The sequence below is a fragment of the Diadema setosum genome, chromosome 1 (assembly GCF_964275005.1).
Source record: "Diadema setosum chromosome 1, eeDiaSeto1, whole genome shotgun sequence".
Classification (NCBI taxonomy): Eukaryota; Metazoa; Echinodermata; class Echinoidea; order Diadematoida; family Diadematidae; genus Diadema; species Diadema setosum.
The window spans coordinates 21017080-21032502 of record NC_092685.1 but is presented as its reverse complement, the minus strand read 5'-3'; the positions used below and the strand labels follow the sequence as shown (position 1 = coordinate 21032502).

At 38.6% G+C, this 15423-nt stretch overlaps 1 protein-coding gene across 1 annotated transcript in view; it reads right to left on the bottom strand.

The window, feature by feature from the left end:
* Positions 1 to 15423, bottom strand: part of LOC140234855 (uncharacterized) — a 43794-nt gene that overhangs the window by 7346 nt on the left and 21025 nt on the right. The window contains exon 3 of the mRNA XM_072314904.1: positions 14126 to 14284. Coding sequence (XP_072171005.1) covers positions 14126 to 14284 — 159 coding nt within the window. The remainder of the gene's footprint in view (positions 1 to 14125; positions 14285 to 15423) is intronic.

Below are 15423 nucleotides of genomic sequence, written 5' to 3'. Positions count from 1 at the left end.
TACAATTGCGCGATAACATGTTTACCACTGTGACTCAGCATGTGGCCAGTACAAATCAACACATAGCTCTCGACCAATGAGATCGCAAGATTCTCGCTACCCATTCTATGATATTCTGATGATATGATACTTTTGCATGCAGGAAGGAAGTTGAAGGAAGAACTTCATCTTTGAGGGAAATGCCCCTTACAGCCTTGTCCACATCCCACTCTTTTGTTTCCCTAATTGCCTGTCAAATCCAATAACCGAAAGTACCACGGCTCCATGCATGATGAAAAGACATCAGCTGAAACGAGGAGGCAGCGATGAATGGTTGACGAGCCTGATCAAGCTTCTGACAGTCTTGCTAGACACTCGCAGCGCAAACATACGCCATATGATGCTGTCGAATTGTTTGTGACATTTGTTGATACATATCTCAAATATTGCTTCCACGCATCACCACCATGCCTCACCGGGAGTTGTGTCAACACTTTTGACATCGGAGGAGGACAGTCTTTTTGGAGCGTACTAGAGGCCTCACACAAGGAACTTCAAACATCCTTTTTTTCATCTGATCTGGACATTATTAGCCTTGTATCCGACACCTTTTTAATATAGCAAATGAGAAAAACAAGCACTCATACAAGATTTAGGTTGCATCATAACAGGCTCGCACATTTACTTAAGATAGTAAAATATCATCAATGTGATCATGTCGACATGGATCAACAATATGGTCATTAAGCGTCTGCAGGCCAGACTAAACTAACAGAAACACATTTGCAGAATTTGAACCTCAATGAAATGAAATTTTTCCAGCACAAATATTATGGCAGATACTCTTTCCACGCTTCAAAGAAATAAGGCTCCCAAATCATAATACATCTATCAACAAACTCTCATCTTATATGTGTTCTTTACAGTTTGCATGGTGATGTAAATGAGATAGAGAAGTTTTACCATTTTACAACTGTCTACCCGAACTTATTTCTCAGTTCTTCTGTCCCATTTCAGGCAACGCTTTTACATTATTGCTCACTGTCTCCTACTTTCCTTCTTCCACAGGAGTCCATGTGACTACCCCCAAACCCTTTTCTTAGTTTTTTCAGAATTTTCAAATTTGTGTTCCATAGTCTGCATTTACTATTGTTTCTAATCCCCTTTGTTCTCTCACTCTGTTTCTTTAAACCAAGTTTGAAAATTCACACCTTCATCACTTCTCTCTCTTATCTCCATGACGTTCCAACCTTCTCCTTCCTCCCTCCTTTCTGGTTCTTCCTTCTTCTCCAACTGACTTCCAAACTCTTTACTTGATTCTCACTCTGCTCTTCCTCACAACTGTCTCTGTCTCCTATCTTCCTATCTTACTCAGTGCTACCTCAACTTCCAGCTCACTGCTGCCCTTCCACTGTCTCTATTTTCCTTTCTTACGCTCTCCCTATTCCCTTCTTTACTCTCTTCTTTCTAGGGTCTTGTTTCGTCAGACAACAGTCCCGTCAAGGACTACATACACATGGTGTTACTGCAAACCACTCTTAGAAACTGCCAGAAAGTAGTGCACGAAAATACACCTCATAATTGTATTGCTACAGTGTACGTCAATCAAAATTTGGAAATTAAAGTAAGACATTACCGCTAACGTGAAATAAAAGTATTAAAACGTCATGCAAAAAGCTTTTGCAATGACAATCATAATTCATAAAACATTTGCCTAAACAAGATGTCTTCCATCGACTGTGATGTAGAATTCATTGACATAGCTGATAAACTCAAAGGCTCACTAATCAAGTTTTCCAGTTGTTGATTTTTTTCAGCAAAATACACCTTAAATTGTGCATATACATATGTAGTAGTATCCATATCCACTGGTACAGTGAAACCCCGTTATAACGAGTTCGGTTATAACGAGGAACCGCTTATAACGAGATGATCGCGTCGGTCCCGTTTTCCTTTGCGTGTAAACCTATGGCAGAACGAATCGGTTATAACGAGTTCGGTTATAACGAGATTCTGGTTATAACAAGGACAATTTCGGTGCATCATGACAAAGAAAAACATAAGCAATTTGATCGGATATAACGAGGTTCCATTTCTTAACTAAATTGCCTCTTTCAAACACGCGACAAACGAAACACTGAAAACTGAATTTACGCAATCCACGTCTTTTTCCCGTTTTACAGAGAACCGTTCCTTCCATGTTTTCTTTTAAATCACGCGATAAGGCACAGGAATGCCTTCCGATGTTCCTACTAAATTATTAATATAATCATTCGCTTTTCTTTTTCGCGAGATATACGCGTGCGTGATATTAGTTCAGATCAAAGCGCAACGAGAAAAAAAAGATAACGCATCCAAAAACTTTCCATGTAACGACACTTGTGGCCAAAAGTGGACAATTGGAATGCGTGTGCAACTCATCTTTATATCCTTTCCATTTGTAGTTCCGACTTCCAATTCTTTTGCTAGTTAGCAAATATGAGTGTGGATGATTAAAGCCGAAATAATTAATGAAATCATCGCGATCCCGCCGGCTGACAGTAGCGTAAAAATAGTTGAATAACGCATGATGTTAACGTAATCAATCGGTGTTCAGAAAAAGAAACAAACTCATTTATTACTTTGAGTAGATCTGGATTTGTTCATAATTTAACAAATGATAATTTAAATATGAGTGTGTGTGATTAAAGCCAAAATCATTCATGAAATCATCGTGATCTCGCCAGTGGACAGTAGCGTAAAAATACTTGAATAATGCATGTTAACCTATACTTAATCGGTGTTCAGAAAAAGAAACAAACGTATCTATTAGTTTGAATAGATCTGGATTTGTTCATTATCATTTAACAAATGATAATTTAAATATGAGTGTGTATGATTAAAGCCGAAATAATTAATGAAATCATCGCGATCTCGCCGGGTGACAGCAGCGTAAAAATAGATGAATAACGCATGTTAACCTGCTTAATCGGTGTTCGGAAAAAGAAACAAACGCATTTAACAGTTCAAGAACGGATGTACAAAACGCGAAGAGATTTTCGGAAGAAAATAAAGAACGCATTTTAATCCCTTCGGGCACAACGATAATACATTGTATAAAATTACAGCCGAAATGATTCATGAAATTATCGAATTCCCGCTGGGCACCAACAGCGTAAAATACCTTGCAAGTTAACGGTAAACAACGCATGTTACTCTGAAATCAACGCGAACTCGCCAGGTGACAGTTACGTAAAAATAGTTGAATGACGCATGTTAACCTAAATCAGAAAAGGAAACCAATACATTTATTAGTTTGAATAAATCTAGGTTTGTTCATTATCACAATTTTAGCACTGCATTTCACAATGAAGATTTTTCTTGCTTTCAGAATGGTCTACCAGGTACGGATTTGCGTAAAAAGGATCACAACCTTCCACATTCAATCCTGTCGCATATTTTTCAAGAACGGATGTACAAAACGCGTAGAGATTTTTGGAAGAAAATAAAGAACGCATTTTTAATCCCTTCGGGCGCAACGATCACACATTGTACAAGATTACAGTCGAAATGATTCATGAAATCATCGCATTCCCGCTGTGCACCAACAGCGTAAAAATATCTCGCAAGTTACGGTAAACAACGCCTGTATGTTACTCTATTTGCGTTGGTGCTAATAGAAAAACTTAACAAACAAGAATTATTAAACAATATAGAAATAACTCATTTCAAACCCTACTTTTTCGTCTAATTCACTAATAATTTCCCTTTATTCTCTCAATAATAACGATCCATAATAGTGTAATAACAACGCAAAGGACGTTCCTAAGTTTCATTGATGGGTATATGATGTCGTGCTTATGTTTTTCTTTGTTTTTGACGCGTACGGTTATAACGAGGTACCGGTTATAACGAGGTAATATCGCCGGTCCCACGGACCTCGTTATAACGGGGTTTCACTGTACATCCAAGAGAAAGGATTGCATCTCAGTGTGCATTCTAGCATTTTGTAACACATTCACTGCAGAAAAGGGATAAGAGCCATGCTTGGCTTTGCTGGCATGGCCATGCCTACCAAAGGGCCTCTGCACCTCAGTGTCAAGTAATCTGTCATCATGCAGGGATTTGCCAGTAAGTCTTGATTAAGAAATGAATGTTCTAAATGTCAACTCTCATTGTGCGGACATCAGTGGGTTTGACTGCACGTTATGAAGCGTTCCAGTAGCAGACTCGCTCTGGCTTTCACAATTTACGTGCACAAATATGAAGTCAGTTACCAGTGACCTGTCAGCAAATTTGCAAACAATAAAACATGGCAATAAAACAGAGATCTAGCTGCCAATTGGCACATGTACAGTACATACACAAGTCATACACACATCTCTTGTGGTAATCTAAATGTGTGTTGAGAGCATCAGTCCTTTTCAATAGGGAGTGCATGTTATGGAAATTCAGTATGATGGAAAAGGCTGAAATCATATTTTCATTAATATCAAACATTTTCATTTTACAACAAACCTCAACACACACACACACACATGCAAAGCCTTTGTGTGAATATCTTTCACAAAAGCAAATAGTATCAAATCATATTCTCATATCCTGCCAGCAAGTTGTGTAATTTCCTGAGTGAGGAGAGGTGTTCTGAAGGTCAAATGATAGTCATAAATCATTGTTTCAAACATTTCTTGTAACCTATTTACATTGCATTATTGGCAGTGGGACTATATTATTGTCCATCTCTCACTTTCTGCACAGAAAGAGAGAGAGAGAGAGAGAGAGATAGATCAGTGATGCTCTCCTCAGCTCTGCATCCGTCTCACTATCACACTTTCACTGGATTTATTATAGAAGGGGACAAAATGGGGGTTGGGATAGGGACAGATACTATCTCTCACATATCACATGAGAAAGAGATACTAATAATACCACTCACTCATCTGGAGAATATTGCACATCTTATTGACTCTACACAATCAACATCAATGATCTCTTCCCTCACGTCCTTGACAGCTTGTGAAACCTTGCACTTATATCGCGCAAAATTTATCATGCATGGACACTTGGGTGAAACGTTCTTCACAGCTTAAGTGGAAACCGTTCAAATAGAACAGTTATACGGACAAACATCAGCGAACACTAGCAGCGATAAATGTATTTTACAGCTGATGGTGATGGCACTTCATGGCAAATGAAACAGTCTGAGTGGAATATTACAATCAAATGTAATCCACAGACTGTTGCATAAGGAGTCAAATGAAGCAAGGCTACTCTAAACCAGTGAGCTGGTGAGCATGCCAAGAATATTTAATGAGGAACTCTGTTCGACTTGTTGCAAAATCTGTGTCAGTTCAATACTTGTCAGATTTTTCATTAAATTTGTTTTGCTTTGGGGTTTTTTTTAGCGCTGATCTCCTACTCCTATCCTCTACCCCTATGGTATTCATAATATATCTTCTTTGTTCAAAAGGCTCCATATAAAAAGAAAGCGTGAAGTTAACAAAACCTTGCTTCCTAATAGAGTCATTTCACGCTTTCTGTTGAGCCCCACTGTTTTTATTCCTTGCAATCTAGATCACTCGCAAAGCCGCTGATCTGACCCCACTTGGATCAATTGTTTCGCTGCAATGCCTCCCTGTCCTCAGTGTTTTCCTTCCAAATACAGCACCAAATCTATACACCACCACATTTCCTGTTACGGATCTATCTATCGAGGGCCTTCTCTGGCCAGTGAGAGTAGGACACCGGGCTTAAAGCCAAAACATAGTTCTCAGAAGGACTCAAAATTCATCTTCCACCATTTGGAGTCTACCAAGAAACTTTCCTGGCTGACACCACTTGCCAGGATGATGAGTTGTTTGGAGTATTTTAAGATCAAAAGTGTGGAATAATTTTGACTTTTATTCCAGAAGGGCCTCCCCATTCAGTCTTGTGGGAAGAAGGTAAAACATTACGTGATGATCAAATCCTGCCCTTGCAATCCTATTTTCGAACAAGCTGTATGCGATTCACGTAGAGCGGAAGATTGATGGATATTGCTGTGGCCTTATATGTTGATTATTGATAATCGACTTTGAAAAGTTATGTAGAAACCAAGAACGTGTAAACTCTGAGATTGTGGACTTCCAGCTACCCTTTTTTATGTTTTGCATTTTCATCGTTACCAAACAAACATCATGTTATTACATAGTTATTCCATCCATTCTCATGCATAAGTGTACATTTTGGGGCAATAATCAGCAGTTCTGCTGGTATATGAGAACTACATTTTCTTTTGGCTTTGATGCAGCACTTGTGAGGACAAAACAAGGTATTATTTCTAAAATCTCCTACAGTAGTATCTAAATAAAACACCCACACGGGGAGAAAAAAAGAATTCAAGTTTTGCATTTCTTATACAATCATGCAGAAGGAAACACCATCCTATACGAGAGTAAGGTCAAAGAAAGGGACAAAGAACGACAACCAGATGAATACAAATATCACTATTGATGGATGGCTATGAATTACAATTCATACCCCCTCCCCCCCACCAACTAATTTTATTCATGTAGTATAACATTGAGGCCTGTGTTTGGGTCCATGTGTTCATTATGTGTTTGTGTGATGTAAGTTTGTGTGTACGTATGTGTGTGTATATGTTTGTATACGTATGTATATGTGTATGTTTGTATATGCAGGGCTCGACATTTAGCCGTGGACTAACCTTTTGCCAAGGCCCTTTCGCTGTATGGTGGTGAGCGAATGACGGTGAACAAAGCGAAATTAGCTGAGTTGGATAGCGCAAGAGCCTTTTGAGATCAGATTCACATTCTAATGTAAGACCTTTGAATTACCGACTTTTGTTCCCCAAATTGGGGAGCAAAAATTGACCAATCTGTGTGTCTGTCTGCCTGAAGCCGATTTGCATACAGCAAATGCATGCCACAAACCTCCAATGGTGGTCAGTGATGCATGCAAACTGGCCAGACAACGTCAACACAGAGGATATGGGGAGTGTGCCATTCCATTGGTTGACCGGAACCCATTAATATTAACTATTCCATAGGATGAGCGGAGCAGATCTCAAAAGGCCCTCACGCTGTCGAGCCTGGCTGGGCCCGCTTTGCTCTCCCATTATAGCCATCATACAGCAAGAGGGCCTTGACAAAAGGCCAGCTGTGGCCTGGTGGCCCAGGGCCACTAAAAATTGATGTCGGGCCACCAAATTTCCAAAACGTTACTGTAAAACATGATATATTCGCGGCATGAATTTTTCACGATTTGGAGCCGACGGCCTCTTTTGCGGCATGAAATTTTCGCGAAATGCCACTGTCATTCAATTCACATAGTGTAGACAAGAACTTTTGCGTGCATTTCAATTTCGCAAATCTTGGCGCTCGCGAAATTGGCGAAATTAAAATGCACGCGAACATTCCTCGTTTTACAGTATCTTTTGGTGGCCTGATCAGGCAGCTAAAATATAAACTGAATTTTTATATTTCCTTTTCTTTCAGGCCACAACATTTAAAATTCCAAGATTTTAGTGGCCTGAATGGGCCACAAGAGAAAAAGGTTAGTGTTGAGCCCTAATGCATGTGCAATGTACCTATGTATGTACACCTTGTATGTAATAATGTATATGACATGTAGGTCTGTTTTTGGTCTTCATTAAGTTGTTGGTCTAACAGGTCTCGTGGTAAAGAAAATTCCACAAAATACCACTTAGATGCTAATTTTGATCTCGCCAATTTTGTTTCCTCCAGACACAGTGAGTAGTACCTGCTAAAAAGCCGGCAGTAAAAGAAAGACTATACAGTTCAGCACTAGCCACAGAACTCTGCCTCCATACTGCAAGGTGCTAGAGAACCTACTGGGTGTGGGGGCCTCATGTAATAATTATGATGATGATGGCCTAACCCCAGAGAGCATTAGAGAATTATTCCACACACTAGAACTGCACTATAGGTACACTCCTATACAGGCTTAAAGCACAAATTGGTGGAACACACCCATGTTTTGGCAAGATATGACAAAACAAATATGATCCTTGTAACATACATGTAAGTATCAATATTTATTAGCACAGCTCTTAAACTCATGACTACCTGTACATCTTCAAAGTAAACAAGAATTTTATGTTGACAGATTTAAAGTACAATTCTACACCATGTTAAAATTTGTTAATATAAGTAGAGTAAAGCCTATTAAACTCAATCCAGTAAATGTTAGTACTATCTGACATATATACAGTACATTGTACACTGCACAAACATAGATTTTAAATTTACACACTTTTGCTGAAAGGGATTGGTGGCAAGAGGGAATTTAGTAAGACGTCTATTTATTCAGGTTTCTATCACCCTACAGGCAAAGCTCCAAGTGCAACACAACTGTCCATAAGAAAAATATGATACAACAAATATGATGCTTGTAGTATTAATATCAATATTATTAAAGCCGTAAAAACTCAAGGATACATGTTAAGAAGGGAACAATTTTTTTTACTATATCTTCACAGGTGTACAGTGCACTTGTTTTTGTAAACCAGTGATATTGGAATCAACTACATTAGCAAATTAGATGGGTTGAAAATGTCATGGCCTTACAAGTCTCCCATTGCCCCATACACACCAATCTCTATCCAAAAATTATTTTTTGGCATGATCTCAACAAGAAAATTATCAAATATCAGGTGTGTTGCAATAATTTAGCAATGTTGTGTAAAGGGGAAACAGGTTGCACTTGCCAAGTTAGTGACTAATACATTATTTTTATGTCATTTCTTTTTTATGCAGAAACAATTGGAGGATTATGTCTTGATGTTTGAAACTAACATTTCATGAATTTATATTAGACTGATGAAACTTCTGTCTTTCTCTTTGTCTTAAGCTTCTCTATTCACAATGTAGGTTAACTTGAATACGGTATAGAGCTGTACTTTAATGTGTATAATAGGGTAATGAATGAGATAAAATTCTTGTGGCTACATTAAACTGATGACACGGCAGAGTGTGCTTTTGGAATTCAACTAAAACTTGCACCCATAACTACACATCATTGATTTTTAAGCATACTGACTTCCATCAATCCATGCTAGATCATCACAGTCACATCCATGAAATGAATACAAAATTGTAAAACCAGGAACATTGGCAACATGAAACTTCTGTGAATCGGAGCCGACAGCCTTTTTCCTGGTATGAAATTGTTGCGAATCAATGACCATGAAAAAAGTATGTGTACACTACATAATAAATGTAGACGAAACCTTTCGCTTGCATTTTCCTTTCACAAATTTTGGTCCCTTGCAAAAATTTGTGAAAATTAATATGAAAATGTCTGATTTTAAAGTATTGAATATTCCAAGGATGACCATGAGCTAGAACTGTTCTGTGGTATGCAGTCTGAAAACCACCATCAGCATTGAAAAACCAGTGAAGAGACAGCATGCATGGAATTAGGATACTTATCATGTCTTATGAAAATTATTGAAAATTTTGTCATTGGGTTTGTGTGTGTGGGTTTTTCAACACTCCTGATAGAGAACAATGTGATCATTTACAAGTCTGAGTGCAACTAGACACATTAAATTGAGATTCCATACTATTCCAACAAGGAAGTCACAATGAATTTGACCACACACCCTGCAAAAGGAATATCTCTATTCAAGAGCTGTGAAATTTTAAAATGCTATTTCATGCTATGATATATATCATATTCATTTCTCTAATATTCATTAAATACAAATTGTGAGTCTATCTGGGCTTCTTCATACATTCTTTTCACAACAACACAGTAGTAATGTCCAGAATTCTAATTCAAGAAATAGACTGAACAGATAATAAATTTTCATGGGATTGTGTTTGTAGGTGAAAAGTCAGTGAAGAAAAATTGATCTTCTATATCACATCCATGAGATGCTTGTGTACTTACATATTACATGTTAACATTTTTTTATCACTCCACTTCACAAAAGAGAAGTCATATCTTTCTACCACAAATTGATTAGCTATAATTAAAGAGATAGTACATGCCCTTTGAGCACTGAGACTGAGTGGTAAAGGGCATTATAAATACCCTCTATTACTACTATCATCATTACAAACTCTACAAACTTCATGATACCCCAATGAATCTCAAATTTCCTATATGCCAAGGAAGGTCAGACAGGCTTCATCACTGAACAGTTTAAATGAATGAAACATACCCTGTAAAATTAGAGGTGATAATGTATCTCACAGGACAAATGATTTAGCACTTGAAAGTATATCAAGTGCCATCAGACCCCTCCATAGAACAAGTTGAGTGTTGAGCTCTAACAAAAGCGAAAATTGTCTTCCCCTGGGTATGTCTCTATTAACTTACAGAGATTTATGAGGCATATTGTGATATGAAACTCAGCTGAAACATGATCAAGATAAATGGGTGTCTCTCCTGCAGAAGGGCAGAGAGTAGAATGGCTAATACAGCACACACAATCTTTTCAACATTTAATCTTATTGCAAAGTCTGACATGATCTACAAGTGTATGAAGCTATGATGAGTCCATGCAGCCCTGATAGACCTGAATCTAGCTCTGTGATTGGTAGTAACTAGGTGATACCAAACTAGATGTAATGACAACAATACATAATATAATTTCTTATACAAGGGCATTATCACTATATCTTTTTAGTTTAAATGGCGCATCTGCTCTGCCAGTACACAATTACCTCCGCCAAGGGGGGAGGTTATGTTTTCGTTACTGTTGGTTTGTTCGTTCGTTAGTTAGTTAGTTTGTCCGTGTCCAAAATAACTCAAAAAGTAGTTAATGGATTTGGATGAAACTTACAAGAAAGGTTGAGAATAACACAAGTAACAAACGATTAGATTTTGGAAGTGATCCGAGAATTTTGGGGGAATTTATGAAGGATTTTTGATATTTTGGCAGGTAGGGTCAATGAACTTGGGAGTTCAGGCTGCGCTACTCAGTACTAGGATTTGAGGTTTGCATGCGCGCACTAAAGTGCGTGCTCTAGTTTCTGCTAGGGCGAGGCGCGCCGTGCAGCTGAGGGTTTATGACGTAACAAAGGCTTCTATATTGGGAAATCGGACAACTTTCAGCACACAATGCTGTGAGTACACTCTTGTACGTATGGGTGGAAATCACCAATATCTCTATGGAAGAACAAGAATAGTGGTGGAAATGAGCTGCATGCTTGGCGGAGGTCTGCGCTCTCAGAGTGCTTCTCTAGTTTGCTTTATATTTTGGGGTATTCATGATGCCCACTAATACCCCTTTCATAAACTCATCCTCCTATTATCCGCATAAGAATAAGGCAGACAATTCAATAAAAAATGCGTTCACAAACTCTGAAAATAATCCGCATTATTTTTACAAGCGCCCGTCCTGAAAAAGGCGGATAATCGTCATGGTGACTGCACACGTCCCTCCTGCGGGAAAGACAGGTGACGTTTGACCGCACCCCGGCAATTATCCGCATTATTTGGGTTTGCGTTCATAAACTCCAAATCTGGTCCCAATGCTGCTATTATGCGGATAATAGAAGGGTCGAAATAAAGTGCATTATTCTTTCCCCGCTCCGATTTTATGACCAAATGTTGCGGATATTATCCGCATTATTGAGTTTATGAAAGGGGTATAAGCCACTGAAACAAAGAGGACACAAATGTATACGTTTTTGTGTAGGTGTCTATGTGTACCACATAAAACCGTATGTGTACATGGATGCATGTTTATTTAATGCTCTACACAATTTTGTAGTTCTCTTCTTGACAACACCTCATCAGCCCCTATTCAGCAACATTACACTCCATATTACATTGATAGCCAGCACCCGTACTTCAAATCACACTATGACATTAAAGAAAATGCAACTGCGAATGATCTATTGTACATATATGATAGTTCCCACCCTAAATGTAAATTTCTTATCATAGTCACAGACGGCATATTTATCTTCTAAATCCATCCATGCATAAAATACATATACTGCACGAAAGAATTTTATCTTGGATGACAGATTCTCTGAGCAAAGCTACGCTGACCTTTGTCTCAATACAAATCTGCCGATCAAAGGTACATTGTGCATGCATGCATCCTGGTAGAGAAAAAGACTCTGATACAACATTGACCCTATGGGTCTATACATGTAATTCCCCTGACAAGAAGCTGAATGCATTCAGAATCCCAAAATATTATCAAGATGTCAATATAGTCTATTCAAGTCCAGACATGGGACCCACTCAAGGGAATTATGAGATGTGGCCTTCATGGACAGGTATTTACTATAGACAGGTTGGCAGCCAATTTGATTTTATCACATCATATCTGTGACACAAACAGGTATGTCACACACATTGTATTCCCCAACTCTACACACATCTGAATGCAAAGGGTCATGAGACACTAGTCACACTACCAACAAATGTCGCATCTCAGAAAATAGATGAACACAAAATGTGGCATATCATTCTTGGTTTCTTGCATTCCCATAGCCCCTGTAACAATGTTTGGCCTTTGGGTAGGCCATCATATCAAATTCAGTTTTACACTGTGGCAGGAGGAACAGGTTAGTAACCCAACAGACAACAATCAACATGGAGTCTATTGCTGCCGGTATAAACAGTGAAATAGCTTACGCTATGGGTAGCAGGTGGCCCTCGGACACACGTAAAAGGTAACCCTTGAACACAGATGGACACTATCAGGTTTTTTATGAATAATTTCTCTCAAGGTAAGTTTACAGTAGTTGCATAGAAAGAAGGGGGCCCTAATAAGACAGGTTTGACTGTGTGTACAATGGGCTATTCAAATGTCTTTCAAGGAGTAGGTAATGAATACATCATAATCATGCCTCAGAAAAATATGATGCATCACGCGTTACCCAGGGGTACCATAGTACCCCGGGTAACCGCGTTGTGTGGCGCCACCTCACGTCCACTCAAGGACAGCCAGAGAAAAATAAAAGCACTGTGTGTGCGTGTACATAGTCATTCCCATGCCACTGCATGTTATACCAAGGAGGTACTAGGCGAGCTCGCCTAGTACCTCCTTGGTTATACTATGCGTGCATGGAAGCTGCGATACCACTAACGTGTGCTTTAGTGCAGTGCAGTGCAGCGGCTAGCGCGCACTAGCTCCAGCACCAAAATAATTTCCTCTTTTTGGCACCCAGGGTACAACCTTTTTTAAAAAATAAATGATTCAACAAAATGGCTGATTTTTATTTGGTACCCCGGGATACCATTTATGTCATCATATCAAGACCATCCATCTTACACTTAGCTTTGACCTTTTGACTCCTGTCTCTATGTGGATGAAATCTTCTCATTGGTCATTCTTCCCTGACCTCCGTGACAGCTATTCCGTGACTTAATCAGAGGTGATTTAAAAGTCATAGCCTGGTTTACCAAGATTGATCAATATTACTGTCAACAGAAACAACAGTACAAGTAGTAGTGGTTGTAGTAGGAGGAGCAGCAGTGGAAGTGGTGGAGATAGTAGGAATAATCACAGTTTTTATGGCACCAGTTTACACTGTAAGTCATACCAATAATACTAATCATAGTAGAAGTGGTACAATGTAGACAGTTTGCAGTTGAAGTAATGATGTACTGGAAGTGATAAAAGAGTCAGTCATTGACAATGGAGGTAATATAGTAGTAGTAGTAGTGGTGATAGTAGTAGTGGTAGTAGTAGTGGCAGTAGTAGTAGTAGTAGTAGTGGTACTAGTAGTAGTAGTAGTAGTAGTAGTAGTAGTAGTAGACTAGTAGTAGTAGTAGTAGTAATAGTAGTAGACTAGTAGTAGTAGTAGTAGTAGTAGTGGTAGTAGTAGTACTAGTAGTAGTAGTACTAGTACTAGTAGTAGTAGTAGTAGTAGTAGTACAGTAGTAGTATAGTAGTAGTATAGTAATATTAGTAGTATAGTAGCAGTAGTAGTAGTAGTAGTAGTAGTAGTAGTAGTAGTAGTAGTAGTAGAGTAGTAACAGTAGTAGTAGTAGTAGTAGTAGTAGTAGTAGTAGTAATAGTAGTAGTAGTAGCAGTACAGTAGTAGTGTAGTAGTAGTGGTAGTATTAGCAGTAGTAGTGGTAGTAGTAGTAGTCGAAATAGTAATAATATTCTACAGCAGAAGTAGTGGGAAGAGTAGGAAAAGTAATATCAGTAGTGTGACACATGACATACCTCTTTTAATGACCTCTGCCCTCTTCTTAATGGCATGGATAGATGACATCCCCATCCGCTTAGGCTTCCGGAAGTAGCTGATCCACTGGTCTGGTATCGGAACGTGCACCATGACATCCTCACAGGTGAAATGGGCGGGGTCCCTCTTGCCTGTGCATGCTGGGATGAGAATGTTCGAAGAGACATGCCCATGTTTGATGGCAGAATCATATTCACTGTTGGACCACTGCACAGATGAATGGGCTACCAACTGTTACCGAATGTCACAGAAACACCTTCATTTAAGATGTTATTGTGGAATGATACTAGCTGAGAGATTGCTTTTCACGCTTTCTGTATGAACAAAATAAAAAAATCTGGTAATGTATCTTCCCTTCAGATACCAGGTACACTGCATGCACGAGACAGGCCATGGTATAGAACTCGCAGTGAAATTCAGCAGGAACAGCACAATGTACATTTTACAGTTTTTAGTACGTGACTACAAATCATGTCAGAACCCATCATCAGCCCTTTATTCTACACAATATAACAGGAGAAAAAGGTCCGTTTAGCAAAACTGTACTTAGAATGGCATTGTCCTTATTTAATCTGAATGGCGATTTTGAAATGAATGTTATCCCTTGATATTACAAAAAGCAGTTCAAAGAGATACTTGTCACAAGAGAAATACAAACTGTTGGGGAAAAAACCCCCAATGAATACACTGGTACATGACTTTTCCAAGAATTATAAAATGGAAAGGCTTGCTTCCATGAAGCATGAAAAATTACTCTGAACAAGGTGTGTAAAAAATTAAGTAAAAGAGAAGAGAATAATGTTATTTTGATATACATCCCACCCAGTGTACCAACTTTGAATATTGTTCACCCTGTAAACCAAGTAATCTAATCATGTGTTTCATTTCCAGAAGGAGAAGGTTTTAAATTAGTGCCCTTTTGTGTTTTCATCTTTACTAACAGGTCCTTGGAAAGTACCACTGCAGACTGAATTAATGCCAAGGTCAAATGCACAGTGGATGTTTTGCTCATATCCATGAAGATGAAATTATTCCATCTACATAACATGAATAAAATTTGGCTCTGCTCTGTCTTTATAAAATATATGCTCAACTGATCTGTTCTATCACATGGCTTACAACAGGAAAGTATACAAGCAGAGTAAGTAAGCAGAAAAAGTAGCAGCTGTAGCAGTAGTATTGTAATAGAACACAACAAAAGAGTACAAGAAAAGAGGAAGCAAAAAGGAATGTAATGAAACTTAGGTGACACAAATTTATTCTCCTAATACACTAACAC